This window comes from Odocoileus virginianus, chromosome 4 (genome assembly GCF_023699985.2).
Source record: "Odocoileus virginianus isolate 20LAN1187 ecotype Illinois chromosome 4, Ovbor_1.2, whole genome shotgun sequence".
Lineage (NCBI taxonomy): Eukaryota > Metazoa > Chordata > Mammalia > Artiodactyla > Cervidae > Odocoileus > Odocoileus virginianus.
Window position 1 is genome coordinate 13,859,437 of NC_069677.1, and position 19,763 is coordinate 13,879,199.

At 35.5% G+C, this 19,763-nt stretch overlaps 1 protein-coding gene across 3 annotated transcripts in view; it reads left to right on the forward strand.

The window, feature by feature from the left end:
• Positions 1–19,763, forward strand: part of SENP5 (SUMO specific peptidase 5) — a 47,203-nt gene that overhangs the window by 22,071 nt on the left and 5,369 nt on the right. For 2 of the 3 annotated variants that reach the window (XM_020887894.2, XM_020887895.2), the window contains exons 3-9: positions 2,097–2,202; positions 2,361–2,499; positions 2,752–2,799; positions 6,898–6,975; positions 14,435–14,572; positions 17,520–17,603; positions 18,994–19,044. In XM_020887894.2, the coding sequence (XP_020743553.2) occupies positions 2,097–2,202; positions 2,361–2,499; positions 2,752–2,799; positions 6,898–6,975; positions 14,435–14,572; positions 17,520–17,603; positions 18,994–19,044 (644 nt within the window). The remainder of the gene's footprint in view (positions 1–2,096; positions 2,203–2,360; positions 2,500–2,751; positions 2,800–6,897; positions 6,976–14,434; positions 14,573–17,519; positions 17,604–18,993; positions 19,045–19,763) is intronic. The other variant, XM_020887896.2, reaches the window with a different exon arrangement.

Genomic DNA, 19,763 nt, shown 5'->3' on the forward strand with positions numbered 1-19,763 from the left:
AATCTTGAGTTCTGCCATATCCTAGTTAAGGGTCTTGGGGGAAGTTATTTAACCTCCCTAAGCCTCCTGTCTCCATTTTAAAAGTAGGGATGCTATCTAATGCATAGGATAGTTACAAGGATGAAATAAGATATTCTAGTGCTTGGCTTTTAAGTGTTTTTTGACTGTTTATATTTCTCGTGCTAGTGAGATAATGGTGTGCATCAGTGAGTCATCGTTATTAGGGCTCTCCTTGAAGAACCATTTAGGGTCTTCCTAGTGCATTACGAATCCATGTTTAGCATCTGAAAGTAAAAGAAATATATGGATAAAAGAAAACATAACTTAAAATCCCCTAAACACTGTCATCCAGAAATGACATTGTTAATGAGGACACCTCTTGTTACAAGTTTGGGATTGGGTCCATACTCGTTTGGTAGAGGAGATTGCTTTCTTACTTGAAGAGTCTCAATTAAGGTTGTTGGGCCTAAAGTTTAATTTTTTGTTAATAGGGGCAATATTTTTGTATAAAATTTGTTCCTTAAATGCAGTTTCTCAAATATTGGGAATTTTTATCTTCTGTTTGTGTCCATTCTCATGTAGAGACAAGATTGTACTTAAGACAACTATAAGATACAGTAAACACTGTAGGCAAACTTACCAGGCTTCCCTAGTAGTTCAGTTGGTAAAGAATCCGCCTGCAAAGCGGGAGACCTGGGATTGATCCCATTTAATCCCTGGATTGGGAAGATCCCCTGGAGGAGGGGATGGCAACCCATTCCAGTATTTTTGCCTAGAGAATCCCCATGGACAGAGAAGCTGGGCAGGCTGCAGTCCATGGGGTTGCAAACAGTCGGATATGACTGAGCACAGCACATAGCTTATATGTATGGTGCCTACTAGATCTTATTGGGAAACGTAAGGCTGAATGAATTCCTAGTTTAGAAGCCCCGAATTTTCATTTCCTCCTCTGACTAAACTGGAACACGGAACTCCCTTTCTCTTCTCTGTGGCTAAATCCTAGACCAGAACCAGACATAGGCAAGCAACTCTTCTTACTATACTCTTAAGTCTTTCAAATTGGGAGCCTCTGATGGGAGAGTAAAAGGAGGAAAGTAAGTTTTCCACACCTTTGTCTGCTCCTCCCCCACACAGAACACTCCCTGCCTAGAACAGACTTTGTTGTGATCATGCCTGTCCATTTTATATTGATGCTTAACAGAGGCCCTTCATGAAGTCAGAAAGAGGACTGGGTAAAATAAGTGACTAACAGTCCTCATTTTTTTCTATCTAAACACAGTGGACTTAACTGTCAGACTGATGGTTAGCAGACTGTTGCTCTTCCCCACTCAGCATCAATGAATAGCCTAAGTCATATCTGCTCTTCTGTGAGCCTCTAAACCTTCCCTCAGCTTCTTTGAAGTTACTTAGAAATAATATCCTCATTTTATTTCCTAGGATATTTTTATGTATATTTCTTCAGTGGATCCTCTTGGAAGCCATTAAAATGCATATACATGTTACTTAAATTGATGTAAAGACTAGCCTGTATTCTGGCCAAGAAGTCATCCTTTAATTCTGTTTTCTCTTTTAAAACGTGCGTCACCAGCTATTATCCAGTAAAGCTCACCTCATAGGGTTATGCAGTATCATAAGTATAATAACTATCAAATTGTATGATATTAAAAATGCCTTAGAATTTGTCCTCTGTTGAGATGTGAAAAGTTCATACCTTTATCAAATAGTAAATACAAGTGAAGGTGATCTCAACAATTCTAATTGTGATTTTTAAAAAGATAATTTCTTCAGTTACCAAATATGATAGACACATTTAACCAGGTGATTAAACCCTTTAGATTTTACCTTTAGGAGATAGGATTCTTCTCCAAGATTAAACTACTGAAAAATGTCAATCTTTAATTTCAGCTAGCTATTCTCTTTCTAGCAATCCAGTGTGAAATGATACCTTATCTTTTAAAAGATTTCTTTTTAGCATAATACATTTAGCAATGTAATTTAAACATATGTTATATGTTGGGTATAGGTTAAGTATTGGGACAGTGACTTTGCTGAAAGCGGCCTTTTCCACCTTAACTTTTCTCTCTCCTTTATTTAAGGATTCCTAGACGAGGTTATGAAGAAGTATGGCAGTTTGGTCCCACTCAGTGAAAAAGACGTCCTTGGAAGATTAAAAGATGTCTTTAATGAAGACTTTTCTAATAGGTTTGTCAATGATGCTTAAGTTAAGCCCTTGAAAAGAAAATTATTGGCTTATAGGACTTTTCTCTTGATTAAAAAAAAAAACAAACCCTGATACTTAACAATAAACTGAGTTAAACTTATGTTGTTGTTGTTTTACTTTCAAAATATTTCTGTTTCAGAAAACCGTTTATCAATAGGGAAATAACAAACTATCGGGCCAGACATCAAAAATGCAACTTCCGCATCTTCTACAATAAGCACATGCTGGATATGGATGATCTAGCAACCCTGGATGGTCAGAATTGGCTGAATGACCAGGTGAGTGTATGTATATTCTTACCATGGAAAGTTGCAGAGGATGTTGGACAATGAAATGTAAAATGCAACCTCTGGGTTGGCCTCACAGTTATCTTTTGGAGTCAAGTATTCTTCATTCCTTACTGAAGTGACTGCTCACTCACCCAGTATTAGAAAGGTTTGATTACTATTAGTAGTAGCTATGTTGTTCTTTCTGAGTGAATGTTCTGAATTGTATGTAGGGTTAATGGGTATTATATTGACTTTTTATAGGTCATAAATATGTATGGTGAGCTGATAATGGATGCAGTCCCAGACAAAGTAAGTGAAAATTTTTTCTACAGGAGAGAGGGTCCTGTGTATAAAAGAAAGCAGCTTTTTCTTTTTTAAAAATTTTTATGTAATTATTTCATATTTCTTAGATTTTTGAAAAGATATTTGCCTTGATCATGTGCTAGAATTGGGCATAAGTTCTATAAAATCATGTGAGCATAAAGTCATGCCAGTGTTTTCCTGCTTATTTATTTCATAGTGGGTGTGTTTTTGATATCTTGGGGAGGCTTTTTTTTTCTTTTTTACATGCGCAAAAAGGACTACTTTAAGCTTTTAAATGTAGTTTAAATAATTTTTTTAACTTAATGTCTTATTCTCTTTAAAAATGTAGTAAAGTATATCCGTCTTCACTTTTGCTTGGATTAATCTTTGATACTCAGCTTAAATACAAACTCACCCCCATTAAACTCTAAAATTCCCTCAAGAGCTTAGTTACATATCAAAAAGCTATTTTTTTAAATTTCATATATTTTGTTTCTGAATACTGATTGCCTGATTGGTAGCCATTAATTTCAACAAGCAAAACCTTTCCAGTAAAGCAAAACCTTTTTAAGTACTTTATAAAGTACTTTCATAAGTCTAATAACTTAAACAGGTAAATATAAGGAATCTCAGATTCCAACACTTTAATAATATAGACAAAATGTCATAACTTTCCACTTAAAAATTGATTAAACATTCTAAATTGGAATCATGAAATTAATCTGTCAGATTCTCTACTTTGTCAAATTCTATTAAGGTGTAAATCTAAACATACAGATGATTTTTAACATAAAAGGATTCATTTCAAAACTATAATTTCCCTTTATTACCACTACATTTAATTCTAAACCTTCACAATATAAAAAAGACACAGCTGAAAGTGGTTCTCAAAGTATGGTCTCCAAACCAGCAGCATCAGCATCAGGTGGGAATTTACTAGAAACGCAAATTTTTTAAGAAAGTAGGGAAAACCACTAGACCATTCAGGTATGACCTAAATCAAATCCCTTATGATTATACAGTGGAAGTAACAAAATAGATTCAAAGGATTAGATCTGATAGAGTGCCTGAAGAACTATGGAGAGAGGTTCATGACATTGTACAGGAGGCAGTGATCAAGACCATCCCCAAGAAAAAGGAATGCAAAAAGGCAAAATGGCTGTCTGAGGCGGCCTTACAAATAGCTGAAAAAAGAAGAGAAGCTAAAGGCAAAGGAGAAGAAGAAAGAAGATACACCCATTTGAATGCTGAGTTCCAAAGAGTTGAATGCAGAGTTCCAACTCTCTCTCCGAAGAGAGTTCTTGTCTCTCTTCCAAGGAGAGATAAGAAAACCTTCCTCAGAGATCAGTGCAAAGAAATAGTGGGAAAAAATAGAATGGGAAAAACTAGAGATCTCCTCAAGAAAATTAGAGATACCAAGGGAACATTTCATGCAAAGATGGGCACAATAAAGGACAAAAATGGTATGGACCTAACAGAAGCAGAAGATACTAAGAAGAGGTGGCAAGAATACACAGAAGAACTATACAAAAAAGATGTTCACGACCTAGATAACCATGATGGTGTGATCACTCACCTTGAGCCAGACATCCTGGAATGTGAAGTCAAGTGGGCCTTAGGAAGCATCACTATAACAAAGCTAGTGGAGGTAATGGAATTCCAGCTGAACTTCAATTTCAAATCCTGACAGATGATGCTTTGAAAGTGCTGCACTCAATATGTCAGCAAATTTGGAAAACTCAGCAGTGGCCACAGGACTGGAAAAGGTCAGATTTCATTCCAGTCCCCAAAAAAGGCAATGCCAAAGAATGTTCAAACTACCACACAATTGCACTCATCTTACATGCTAGCAAAATAATGCCCCAAATTCTCCAAGCCAGTCTTCAACAGTACGTGAACTTCCAGACATTCAAGCTGGATTTAGAAAAGGCAGAAGAACCAGAAATCAAATTGCCAACATCCTCTGGATGATCGAAAAACAAAAGAATTCTAGAAAAACATCTATTTCTGCTTTATTGACTATACCAGAGCCTTTGACTGTGTGGATCACAACAAACTGTGGAAAATTCTTAAAGGGATGGGAATACCAGACCACCTTACCTGCCTCCTGAGAAATCTATATGCAGGTGAAGAAGCATCAGTTAGAACCAGACATGGAACAACAGACTGGTCCCAAGTTGGGAAAGGAGTACGTCAAGGCTGTATATTGTCACCCTGCTTTTTTAAATTATAGAGCAGAGTACATCATGCAAAATGCTGGGCTGGATGAAGGACAAGCTAGAATCAAAAGATTGCTGGAAGAAATATCAATAACCTCAGATATGCAGATGATACCACCCTTATGGCAGAAAGTGAAGAAGAACTAAAGAGCCTCTTGATGAAAGTGAAAGAGGAGTGAAAAAGTTGACTTAAAACTCAACATTCAAAAAAGGAGGATCATGGCATCCAGTCCCATAACTTCATGGCAAATAGGTGGGGAAACAATGGAAACAGTGACAGACTTTATTTTTGGGGGACTCCAACATCACTGCAGATGATGACTGCAGCCATAAAATTAAAAGATGCTTGCTCCTTGGAAGAAAAGCTATGACCAACCTAGATAGCATATTAAAAAGCAGAGACATTACTTTGCCAACAAAAGTCCATCTAGTCAAAGCTATGGTTTTTCCAGTAGTCATGTATGGATGTGAGAGTTGGACCAGAAAGAAGGCTGAGCACCAAAGAATTGATGTGTTTGAACTGTGGTGTTGGAGAAGACTCTTAAGACTTCCTTGGACTTCAAGGAGATCTAACTAGTCAATCCTAAAGGAAGTCAGTCCTGAATATTCATTGGAAGGACTGATGCCGAAGCTGAAATTCCAATACTTTGGCCACCTGATTCGAAGAACTGACTCCTTGGAAAAGACCCTGATGCTGGGAAAGATTGAAGGCAGGGGACAACAGAGGATGAGATGTTGGATGGTATCACCGACTCGATGGACATGAGTTTAAGCAAGCTCTGGGAGCTGGTGATGGACAGGGAAGCCTGGCATGCTGCAGTTCCTAGGGTTGCAAAGACTCGGACACGACAGAGTGACTGAACTAACTGAAAGTGGTTCTCAAAGTATGATCCCCAAACTAGCAGCATCAGCATCATGTGAGAATTTACTAGAAACGCAAATTTTTGGATCCATCCAAAATTTCTGGTAAGTCAGAAACTGAAGAGTGGGTCCTAGCAATCTGTTTTAATAAGCACTTCAGATTCTGATGCACTCAAAAGTTGGACAGCTCTGCCTAGAGATGGCTACTATAAGCATTTTTATGGATATCTAAAGCTCCATGGTTCTCAAAACAAATGTGCATCAGAATCCTCAGATACCAGATTGCTGAGCCCACTCTTAGTTTCTGCTTTATTAAGTCTGGAGTGTGGCCTGAGAATTTGTATTTTAACACGTTCCCAGGTGATACTTACACTGCTGGTCTGATGGCCACATCCTGAGAACCTTAGCACTAAAGGGAGCAGTTTTATCATCTCAAGTGAGTCAAAGTTACTGAGTAAATGCTTGAAGACCATAGTATGTTTACTCTCTCTGGTAAGCTGATACTCATTTATAAGCCAGAATTTTGAAAAGGCCAAGGATGCAGAACATGATGCGCCATATGACTAGAGTAATTTTTTCAGTGTTAACAGTGACCTTCTTATAGTTACTATGACTATAGGAGTCTCCAAATCCACATTCCTCAGATAGGATTAGTTTTGTACTTCCCATCCCTTGAGTTCAAGCTGTTACCTTATTCTTTCATAGCCTTTTTCAGCTTTATCACCTGATTTGATGAGATTTATCAGATTGTTTCTTTACTTGATTGGATTCAGGTAATCTGTTTACTGCCCTAGTCCAGTTCTGATAATAGACCACATCTGTAAGGTCATTCTAATGAAAATTTGAAATAGTCTTCTGTGAATTGCTGTAATGTATGTTTTGGTCATTATTTTTAAGAAAAAACTTTTCCTCATTTTTTGGTCTGTCTTACATTCAGGGATTTTTAAATTTCCCTTTTGTTGTGAATTTAAGTCCTGACACAGCCTAATATAATCTTGAGTGCTTGTATTTGATGTCTTTATAGGTTCACTTCTTCAACAGCTTTTTTCATAGACAGCTGGTTACCAAAGGGTATAATGGAGTAAAAAGATGGACTAAAAAGGTATTTGCTTTATTTCTTTTTTATTCTAAATTTGAAATGCAGATGAAGCTCTCTTTACTGCCAATATGATATATAGTAGAAACAGGCCCATTAACTTAAAGTTGCTTTTTATTATTTCTTTTAAATCTTTTTGTTTGAAAGACAAGACACTAGTAAAATTTCTGAATCTATCCAGTTGATTGGAATCTGCTATAACAGAAAGCACTGGATTGGAAGTTAAAGGTTCTGACACTGTTATTAGCTGGCTGTGCAACTTAGATAAGATGGTTAATTTGGGCTTCAGATTGGTTATTTATAAAAATAAAATGCTAAAGCAATCCCTGAGGTTCTTTCCAACCTTAATTTCTCTCTGTAGTCATTGACTATGTCAGAAACATTATTTTAAAAGCCTATTTATGTTCTATTTTTGATATTAAGTCTTATGAAAGTGTGGGTGTAAATTATTTTTGCAAAGTACACACAGCTGCTAGGTAGGTTTTTTGTGCAAGGCATCATCAGTAGTGCCAAGATAAACTAAATTGAAGAGTGCACATCTGGGGAAATAATGAACTCAGGATTTAGACCTGGGTTCACATCCTGGTTCAGCCACTTAACTAGTTGTAAGACCTTAGGCAAATTACTTAATTCCCTTAAGCTTCAGTTTTAGCATCTAAAAAATGGGAATGCCAGTTATATTTATCTTGTGAGAATTAAATGAGAATGCATGTAAATCACTAAACACATGCTAAACATACATTAAGTGGTCATCATTTTTATATTATGCTGGTAGAAGCACGGGGGAAGGAAAAATAGCCGGAATGCAGGGACCAAAGGAGAGAGTGGCATGAAGAGAATCTGATTCAGAGAGGCAGGGCCTTGTGGTCTATGTTTTAAATTTTATCCTGACTGTGTAAGAATCAGTTGAAGGGTTTTAGGTGACAACATCCAATTTGTATTTTGCTCTAGTGGCACTGAAGATGGATGAATGTGGGAGCAAAGTTGATGTGAGTAGGAGGCCACTGCAGATTAAGTGTACTTTAAATTACAATAGTAGAAGAGATGGGAGTTGTACACAAATACGATTGTGACCTAGGAAGTAAATTAACAGGACTTGGTGATGAGTAGGTTATGGGGAATGAAGAATTGTGAAAGATGACTGCCAAGCATGTAACTCGTGCCACTAGATGGGCTGTGGTGGTGTTTATATTAGAAAAATTGAGGACAGCTAATTAGTAGGGGATTGGTCAAATGAAAAATATACGTCCAAGACTTCCTTGGCGATCCAGTGGCTAAGACTCTGGGCTCCCAATGCAGGGTCCTGGGTTTGATCCCTGTCAGGGAACTAGAGCCATCCCACATGCTGCAACAGAGATTTCGAGTGCCACAATTAAGACCTAGTGCAGCCAAATAAATAAATAAAAGTAAATATAAAATATATATAAATAAATATATGTATATACATCCATATAATAGGATGCTACTTAACCAGGAGAAGTTACATAGCTGAGGAAAGATGATCATATGTAATATGGAGTAGAGAAAGGTTAGACAGGTATATCTTGAAGGTATTATTGGTTTGGTTCCTGACCATGGCGATAAAGTGAATATTGCAAAAAAGTGAGTCACCAGATTTTTTGTTTTCCCAGGGCATATAAAAATTACATTTACGCAATAGTCCCTTATGTTTGTGATAGTATTATGTAAAAAAAATTATGTGCATACATTAAAAGTACCTTTTTGTTAAAAAAACAAAATTCTAACCATTCCCTGAGCCTGAGTGAGTTAGAGCAATAATATCAAAGATCACTGATCACAAATAACTATAATGAATATAATAATAATGAAAAATTTGAAATATTGTAAGAATTACCAGAATGTGGCAAAGAGACATGAAGTAAACAAATGTTGGAAAAATGGTGCCAATAGGCTTTATCTATGCAGGGTTGCCATAAATATTTAATTTATAAAATATGCAGTATCTGCACAGTACAGTAAAATAAGGTATGTTTTGTAAATAGCATGGGAAAATTTCTAAATAAAGAATAACATGAAATTGAAGGAATAAAGCCAAGTATAATTCAGTGTCATTTCATTGAATAGAATAAATTAAATTGTTCCATCCTCTGGACGCTCTCAGATTGGATTTTATCAGAAAATCCAACTATATGCGTGTATAAGAAACAAACATAAAATAATATGAAAAAGCTTGAAAGTAAAGTGACAGGTACTAGGCAAATGCAAACCAAAAGAAAGAAGTGGCAGTGGCAAGCAAAAAGGAGGAACAATAGTAGTAATAGCAAATGAGGTAGAATTTAGTGTGAAAAGTACACTCTGATAAAATTTTAGTATATAGGAGACATAACAGTGATTACAAAAGCAAGGAGACTTTGGTAAATAGTGATATTGAGAGACCTCTTTCATAGTTGGACAAATCTAGCAGATAAAAAATAAGACCATATATAAAAAATACAACCAGTGTTTTTGGCTTAATAGATTTATACTAGATCTTTATACCTCTCAAAAAAGAGAATATACATTTATTCTTATATCCAAGAAACATTTGTAAAAATTGATCATGTACTTGGCCATAATTATTACATATACTATTCCTTAACCACAGTTCAATCAAATTAAAAATAAATAATAAAAGGTGTCTAAAAAAATCTTTAAAATTTTCACACATATACATATTACTTGGTATAAACCTTGGGTCTAAAAGAAAATAGATTATATACAAATGATCTAGTAAAGGACAGAAAAGGGAACACAATCTTAGCAGCTGCTATGGAATAAAATGAAATCTCTTGAGAAAAAAATAATAGTCATAAATGCCATTATTATTCAAGAAAAAAGGAAAAATAGAAGAATTAAGTACTTACTAAGTTTGATTACATTAAGAAAAATTATGGAACAACCAAGAATTTGGAATGCAGTAAATAGTGAAACGATGAAAGTACAAAGAAAATCCACAGCAGAATTTTAAAAAATTAATCTCAAAGCAGCAGAATCCATTCTGTGTACAACTTAAAACTCTGATGATATAAAAGAAAAATGAATTAATTCAACTATATAAAAAGGTAAACAGTAAACTGGGAAAATTTTGATATTTATGTGAAATATTTGAAATCAAATGTATATATCAAATATCAAAGAAGTATTTTTAAATATATAAATGCTTCTACACATCAATAAGAAAACCACCTCACCAACTCAATAGAAAAATGAGTGAATGATAAGGAAAAAAAAGCATTATAAAGAAGTCCTTGAGTTCTAGATATGTCTTATGTCAAATCTATATTTTTTATTGTTTTGTCTCAGTCTCTAACTTTTCTCCTTATTTCTTTAACATGCATTTTGATGAATAGAGATTTTTATTTTTATGAAATCTAATTTACCATACTCTTTTCTTTTATAGTTTTGCTTTCTATATCCAGTTTAAGAAATATTTGCCTCATATATTTTATTCTAACAGCTTTATAGTTTTAGGTTTTACATTTACATCTCTGGTGCATCTCAGTTTTTGTGTAATCATAAGGTAGGGATCAAGGTTTTTTTTTTTTCCCTCCATATACATCCAGTTGTTTCAGTGGCATTTCCTGAAAAGATTTCTCTTTCCCACTTTAATTGCTTTGGCATCTTTGTAGAAAGTTAACTGACCATATATGTGTGGGTCTATTTCTGGACTTTATGTTCTTTTGCACTGATCTCTTTGTTCTTATGTAATACCACACTGTCTTGATCACTGTCTTTATAGTTTGTCTTTAAATCAGTGTTAAGTGGCCAGGTTTAGCCTTCTTTTTCAGATAGCTTTGGCAATTCTAGGTCATTTTGCATTCTCATCAAAATTTCAGAATCAGTCTGTCAATCCCTACTTTTAAAAAACTTGCTGGGTTATGATTGGGATTGTGTTTAATCTGTATGTTCATTTGGAGGGAATGGAGACCTTAACAGTATTGTCTCTCAGTCTATGAACATGGTATATTTTCCATTTATTTGGATCTTTATTCAGCAATATTTTTACAAACTTAGTGTACAGATCTTGCACTTAAATGTATCCATAGGTATATCATGTTTCTGAAACTGCTATAAACAATTTTTTAAATTATTTTTAAAATTTTATTTATTTTTTTCATTTATTTTTATTAGTTGGAGGCTAATTACTTTACAGTATTGTAGTGGTTTTTGCCATACATTGACATGAATCAGCCACATGTGTTCCCCATCCTGATCCTCCCTCCCACCTCCCTCCCCATCCCATCCCTTTGGGTCATCCCAGTGCACCAGCCCTGAGCACTTGTCTCATGCATCCAACCTGGGCTGGCAATCTGTTTCACACTTGATAATATACATGTTTCGATGCTATTCTCTCAGATCATCCCACCCTTGCCTTCTCCCATAGAGTCCAAAAGTCTGTTCTATACATCCGTGTCTCTTTTTCTGTCTTGCATATAGGGTTAGCATTACCATCTTCCTAAATTCCATATATATGTGTTAGTATACTGTGTTGGTGTTTATCTTTCTGGCTTACTTCACTCTGTATAATGGGCTCCAGTTTTATACATATCAGAACTGATTCAAATGAATTCTTTTTAATGGCTGAGTAATATTCCATTGTGTATATGTACCATAGCTTCTTATCCATTCGTCTGCTGATGGGTATCTAGGTTGCTTCCATGTCCTGGCTATTATAAACAGTTCTGCGATGAACATTGGGGTACATGTGTCTCTTTCAGTTCTGGTTTCCTCGGTGTGTATGCCCAGGAGTGGGATTGCTGGGTCATATGGCAGTTCTGTTTCCAGTTCTGTTTTAAGGGATCTCCACACTGTTCTCCATAGTGGCTGTACTAGTTTGCATTCCCACCAACAGTGTAAGAAGGTTCCCTTTTCTCCCCACCCTCTCCAGCATTTATTGTTTGTAGACTTTTGGATAGCAGCCATTCTGACTGGCGTGTAATGGTACCTCATTGTGGTTTTGATTTGCATTTCTCTGATAATGAGTGATGTTGAGCATCTTTTCATGTGTTTGTTAGCCACCTGTATGTCTTCTTTGGAGAAATGTCTGTTCAGTTCTTTGGCCCATTTTTTGATTGGGTCATTTATTTTTCTGGAATTGAGCTGCAGGAGTTGCTTATATATTTTTGAGATTAATCCTTTGTCTGTTGCTTCATTTGCTATTATTTTCTGCCATTCTGAAGGCTGTCTTTTCACGTTGCTTATAGTTTCCTTTATTATGCAAAAGCTTTTAAGTTTAATTAGGTCTCATTTGTTTATTTTTGCTTTTATTTCCAATATTCTGGGAGGTGGGTTATAGAGGATCTTGCTGTGATTTATGTCGGAGAGTGTGTTCCCTATGTTCTCCTCTAGGAGTTTTATAGTTTCTGGTCTTACATTTAGATCTTTAATCCATTTTGAGTTTATTTTTGTGTCAGAATTTTTAAAATATTATCTTTCAGTTATTTGCACTTAGTATAGAGAAATACAATTGATTTCTCTATATTGACCTTGTATCCTGTGACTTGTCAAACTCACTGATTCTAGGAGATTTTTGTAGATTCTAGGAGATTTTCATAAATGATCATGTCGACAGGTAGTGACTGTTTATTTCTTCCTTTCCAAACTGTATGCCATCTTTTTCTTGCTTGATTGCACTGGCTAGGACTTCCAGTACATTGTTGAATAAAAGTAATGAGGGAAGACACCTTTGCCTTGTTCTTAATCTTAGGAGGAAAGAATTCAGTTTTTCATTGCTATTTATGATGTCATTTGTAGTTTTTTATAGATACTCTTTATCAAGTTAAGGAAGATATCTCATATTTGTAGTTTGCTGAGAGCTTTTAATCATAGATAGATGTTAAGTTTTATCAAATGCTTTCCCTGTATCTAAGGGATGGTGCTGTTTTTTCGTCTTTATCCCATTAATGGGATTCAGACTGAAGGAGCAGCACCTAATATTGAGACATGTCAGTCTTAGAGCCACATGATGGTTCTTGAAGCTTCAGCTTGGTCATGACATAAATTCACTTCTGTTTACCATGCATAGGTTAAAGCAAATCATGTGACCTGGGTCTCCTGCACTGTAGGCAGATTCTTTACTGTTTGAGCCTCCCTCTTATAGGGAGGACAACAAATAATTGATATCAGTAATATAATTGACCACACATATCATTCTTAATTGTATGTAATAGGTTGTGTGTGTGTATGTGAAAATACATTAAAGAAGAAAAAGATCTGGAAAGATATAAACTGAAGTGTATCTTTTTATCTGTACTTTGTAATTTTTATTTTAAAATTGCTTTATAATTAAAAAGTTTCGTTTTAAGAAAAATGTAAATTTAGTCTCATTTAATACTGTATTTTAAATATGATTCCTTGTTTTAGATACTCAGAATTTTTGAGCCGGAAAGGACCGGTTGTCTGTCCTGTTCAGTACTTCCTGTCCACCTTACCTCCTAGGTCTGTGCATACAGAAACTTTGCAGAAGTGCTTTGTTCCAAGGTTGTGTAAACTAGTGGAAGATTCCTCTAGAGCAGGACATTATCTTAATATCAGAAAGCAAAGAAGGCTTGAGAAATAGTTGCTAAGAATCTAGTTTAAAATAGTCTTGTAATTGTTTTAACTCAAGGAATCACAAAAACACAAAAATCACAAAAACACCTGAAAAAAGTCCATTCATCCTTCTATAAAATGTCTATTGAATACCTACTTCTTTATCATCCAGTCCACAACTGGGATTTTAAATGGTATAGTGAATGCTTCTAGATTTTAAAGGACACGTATTAGGATATGAAGCGTGAATTCATAATAAATAATTATCAAGGATATTTTTCTCAATTTCGACAACTGAGAGATCCAAGATAGTGATAATGATAACAGCTAAGATTTATTGGCTACATATAGTGGTTAAGCATACTTTGTGCATTTTACATGTATTGTCACTCTCAACAGCTTCATCATGTGGGTACTACTGTTATCTGTAGGTTATAATTGAAGAAATCAAGGCACAAAGAAGCTATGCAAATTGCCAGTCTTCTGACCACAGAGCTACAATTTGAACTTGACCAGACTTACTTCAGAGCCCATGATCTTAACCACTATACTGAGTCTCTAGAAGAAGGCTAAAAGAAGGTTATGCTGTTTTCTAATATCACAATTCCTTCCTAGATAGGAATTGATTCTAGGTCAAATATGTATATAAGAAAATTATTTAAGCTTAAAAATAAGTTAAATCATGTTAGGTAGTTAATAAGCACAGGTTTAGCAGGTTAGGTGGAAAACAGTGCTTTCTTTACCTTCAGTTTCCTTATTATTGTGTATTTTAGCTTACTAGTTATAAACATGGGCTTTAGATTAAGATCTGGCTTCACTTCCTAGATTAATGACCTTGGGCAGGTGAAAGGTTAGTAAATGGAAACTGCTGTTTCTTGTTGGTTTGGAAAGCCCATGTTGATGGCTACATTTCTTTTATTTTTTTCTTGATCAGGTGGATTTATTTAAAAAGAGTCTTCTGTTGATCCCTATTCACCTGGAAGTCCACTGGTCTCTCATTACTGTGACACTCTCTAATCGAATTATTTCATTTTATGATTCCCAAGGCATTCATTTTAAATTTTGTGTAGAGGTAAGTTAATATACTCCCCCACTCCTTTTTTCCTATTCATTTTGTCATTGACCAAATGGTGTCTCAGCTCTAGGATAGAACAGCAGAAGTCAATACCACATGTGATCAGCTTCTGTCATGTCATGTCAAAATGTTGGGAGAGGAAAGGACTATAAGAGAAACCTCCAGATGGGAAGAGGTAGCAGTCCAGGATCTGGATCCCTCTCTGAGATACCTACCCTATTTGGATTTCATCAGATCTTTTTTCAGTCATTCCTTTTAAACTACATTTTGAATATGGATAGAAATCATTTTCTGGGACTTCCCTGGTGGTCCAGCAGTTAAGACTCCATGCTTCCACTGCAAGGGGCACAGGTTTGATCCCTTAGGGAACTAAGATCCTGCATGCTGCGAGGTGCAGCCAAAAAAAAAACAAACAAATCATTTTTCTTGGTTTCTCCTAGAGCTAAAATTGGTTTGTATTGTCAAAATAACTTCTGTAGAATGAATCAGAGCCAAGAGAATCAGCTGGCAAAATATTAGAGTTCAACTAATGAGAGTTCAACAAGATGGCAGGATACAAAGCAAGAAAAATCAGTTCGTTTCCTGATTTTCCTGCACTAGCAAGAGCTAGTTAGAAAATGTAAACAGATTTCATTAAAAAAAAAAAAAAAAAAAGAGGTGAGTTACCCAGGAATATACCCTAACAAAAAAGGGGACATTCTTTGAGATGAAAACTAATGTATATAAAGGAAATCTGAATAGATGGAAAGATAGGCACACTCAATATTAGGAGATTAATTCTCCCTGAACTAATATAAACTGATTTTTGTCCTAATCAGTTTCTCAGAAGGATTTTCAATGAAACCTGATAAACTCATCCTAGAATTTATATTGCAGAATTCATGTCATGAACAGTTAAAATAGTTTTGAAGTAGAAAAAAACTGAAGGAAGGAATACTTGGTCTACTAAATGTCAAACCATATCACAAAGTTTTAATAATTAAAACTTTTAATTATATTGGTTAGGAGTAGACAAGTAGATTGGTGGAACAACAGAGAGAATCTAGGAGTAACTCATGTATATGTGGGAACTTAGTATATGATAAAGTTGAGGAAGGACAGGCTATTTGATGTATGTCTTGGGAAAGTTAGCTGTTCAGAAAAGTAAAATACAAATTCTGTTTCATACGGTTCATATATAAGAAAAACAAATTCCAGATGGAACAATGAGCTAAATATAAAACATAAAACTGAAAGTTAAAAAAAAAAAACTGAAAGTTAGACTAAAATATAGATGTTATGTTCTCAGAATATGAAAAGCCTTCTTATCCATAACCAAAAAAGCAAGACTGTATCGTAATTTGAAAATTAAGTATGTCATAAAGTTAAAAGGGATTGACTTGGAGAGAATGCTACTGACATATAACAGTCACTTTCTAGAATATAAAAAGAATACAAATGAGCCAAAAAAAGAAGGATCTAAGAAATGGACAAAGGATAAAATAAGTGATTTTTAGGAAAAATGCCAGTAGCTGTTAAACCCATGGAGAGATGCTCACCAGAAAATGGGACATGTGCTGCAGTCAGTGGGGTTGCAAAGAATCAGTCACGACCTAATGAATGAACAACAAGAAATTAAATTACCTCAGAGTTCTATTTTTTGCCTATTATGTTAGGAAAAGTTTGATGGTACTAAAGTGGGTGTAAGGAAATAGGCATTCTCATATTTTCTGGTGGAGTGTATAAATTGATACAGCCATTTGGGGAATAACTGCAGTTCTAGTTGCTTCTAAGTGCCTTTTAAGTCAAAAATATGCATATCCTATTACAAACTAGTTCTGTTTCTTGGTATATACTCCATGAAAGTACTTGTGTATGCACCCAAGAATGGGGCACATACCAGGGTGCTCATTGCAGCATTATTGATAATAGTGAAAGTCAAAATGAACTAAACTTAGCTCTACCAACAGAATAGCTGAATAGATATACTGTAATATATTCACAATATTAAACAGACCTTAGCAGTTACAGAATATAGTATTGGGTTGGCCAAAAGTTCATTTGGATTTTTCCATACCATCTTACAGAAATACCTGACTAACTTTTTGGCCAACCCAATAGATCTTTGTGTCTTAACATGGAAAGATTTATAAGACCTACTGAGTTTGAAAAGGCAAGTTGCAGAATGATACAATATATGGGGAAAAAAAAATACGAATATACAGACGTGTATATGTATGTATATACAGACGTACACTTGTGTATATATACATGTACATACACATTTCTCCTCCACCTTCAGAGGGTTAATTTAATTCATGTAACCTCTGACTTCATCCTTACAGAAAGATAGGCAGAGAAAGATATGCACAAAGAGGTGGAAGGCATAGGGGAAAAGTATAAGTTCCAATAGGCTTTGTCTTGGGAGAGGTTTCAGCATTGGACTTGACTGTATTAGTATCCAGAATGAATTTAAATAACATAACTTTCTAGAAACTGAGTGATACTTTTACCTGCAGCCCTCAAAAATATGGAATATATCTAAGGCTAGAATGTTTAAATTTAGTTTCAGTTATTAATGATTTCTGCCATGGATTCCTTCCCTCTGTTGAGCATTGGCAGTAATTAAGACATTCTTTTTGTTTTGCCAGTATTTCATTTTAAGTTTCAAATTCACCAAGCTGACTTATTCCTGGAAAAGGCTGACCATCTTATTAAAAAGATCTAATTAAAACATATACCAGTGTCCACAGTTTTAAGTGCATACAGTATAGAAGGTCTGAGTCCTTCACTCTATAAAGTGAAAAAGGTCTGAAGTCAAGTTCCAGCTCTAAACTCTTTAATGCATACTCTGCCCAGTGGTGGGGCCACAGCCTCCTCCTTTGCTTCTATCTGCTGTGGGCAGGTTCCATTTTTCACCAACTGATGGAACACAGCATCTGTGTTGTGGTTTCTTTTTAACCAGAATATAAGAAAGTATTTGCTGACTGAAGCCAGAGAAAAAAATAGACCTGAATTTCTTCAGGGTTGGCAGACTGCTGTTACAAAGGTAAGTAAGTGATAAAAATGAAAACCCAGGCATGTCAAGGGGCTGAAATTATCTAAGGGGTGGGTGTTTTTAAATGCATATGAAGACTGATCATGAAGATAACCAAAGGAGAGTCTGGAGGCTGCAGGGAGGCAGCTCAGAATAAACCTCAGTTCAGTATTCATCATTTGGCTGCCCAGTTTCCTGCTGCTTGCTGGAGCAAGTAAATTCAGTCATTTCATCCCTGGGGCAGCTTCTGATGATATAGTTGCTCTGTTAAAAAAGACATCTGCTTCGTGCCTCATGGCTCTTATTTCCAGATGATTCATATAGATCCAGAGAAATACTGACATGACTGTTTTGGATTCACCAAGGAAACAAGTGCACTGGACTGCTTTCCAGGCATTTGGGGAAGACAAGTGGCTTAAGAGCTTCAGCTCTGAACACAGTCTAGAAGCAGCACTATGTTTAGCCATAGACAGTAAAGCTGTATACGGGGCAGAGTAAGCAGGCCTACCCTTTTAACTCTGTCACAGATACCAGGGTCTTGCATTTTATGGGGCACTGCTTTGTTTTCCAAGTGTTTTTATATGTATGATCTCATTTGATCCTTATAATCTGAGTTAGGCAAGTCATTTAGGAGTAAGAAGCATCTGTGACCTTCCCCAAAGTTCATCAAAACCATTGACCATCAGGTCCTTGAACTCAGGTCTATTTGGATAAATGACACAGTGTTAAAGAGGCAGAGTCTTGAAATAAACCTTTAACCCAAACCCAAAGGGACAAGGTTTATTCATTTATCCTTGAACTAAATGCTAACTTTTAAACTTACATTTCGTGTTTCAAATACCCTAGTTTATTAGTTGAAACCAGAACTGCTTTTGTGAATATTCTGAACTTACCCAACAGTATATCCAGGTATTCCCCTAAATTGTATCAGGATCTTTCATGTTTCAACACTTCAGGCAGAATATAGTAACCAGTTCTTTGGAAAACATTCTGTTTACCTTTACAGTGTCTTTAAAAGAATAGGACAGAGTTGTGAAATACGAGATGAAGAGTGAAGACTGCCAAGCAGCATTTAGTACTAAGTATTGAGAGTCCAGGTCTGCGTTCTCTTGAGTCACAATTCCATTTTGATTCCATTGTCAGTGAATTGATAGCAAAACTGATTATCCATGGAAGTTTTAAAATAGGATTTTTGACTTCCCATTTCTCATGTTTAGGCAAATGTTCTATAAGTTACTGATTGATAAGCTCTTTTCATGTGGCCAGGTGCCTCATAAACTCAAAACACTTTGTAAACCAGAGGTATATAGCAGCTGTCTTGGATACAAGTTTCCTGCAGCTTTTCTTATCTGACAGGGAACACTTGATTTTATTTTAATAATTGTTTTATTTTTCCCCTTAGTGTATTCCACAACAGAAAAACGATAGTGACTGTGGAGTATTTGTGCTCCAGGTAAAGAATTTTTTTTGTATTTACAATTTATAAACTTGTTGGGTTTAGAGAAGGGGGATCCCTCTGATGTGTGCATGGTACTAGGTATAGGTAACAGAACATTTTTCCTCCCAAACCTTCTATGTCATTGAAAAGCAATAGTTCTTGGTGTTTTCATACATTATCATTAGGAAGAACTACCTTCTAAGGCTGAGGATAAATAATTGGTATCACCGTGTATTATCAGAGGTTTTTGGCAAGCCACATTGGAGACTGACCTGAATTGATCCTGTCACACACTCTTGGCATTTGTAGAACCAACTATATTTTTTTTTTAACCACTGGCAAGTAGCCTTTTACCACAGAGTAAAAACTAACTAGATTTTAAATAAGGGCCACATTCAGACACTGTGCTTTCTCATGCTGCAGGTTCCCTTAGGCTTCAAAGAGCTATTGAAAAAGTTGTTATATTTATGAAGGAAATCATAGTTTATAATCCATGATTTACAGATTTTCAAAGATCTTGGAAGATGGGCTCACTCATATGACTTATGAATGTCTGGGGTTTATAAACAAACTCAAGTTCTCACTTAAAGGCCATATTAGGTTTGCCTGCATTCTCGGCAGGTTTCACCTTGAGAATTGGAACCTCTATGGCAGTTTTGCTTTTCACAGTATTGAGTGGGGAGGGAGGGAGTATCCCAAGCCATATACTTACCTGAAAATTTGACTGTAATTTG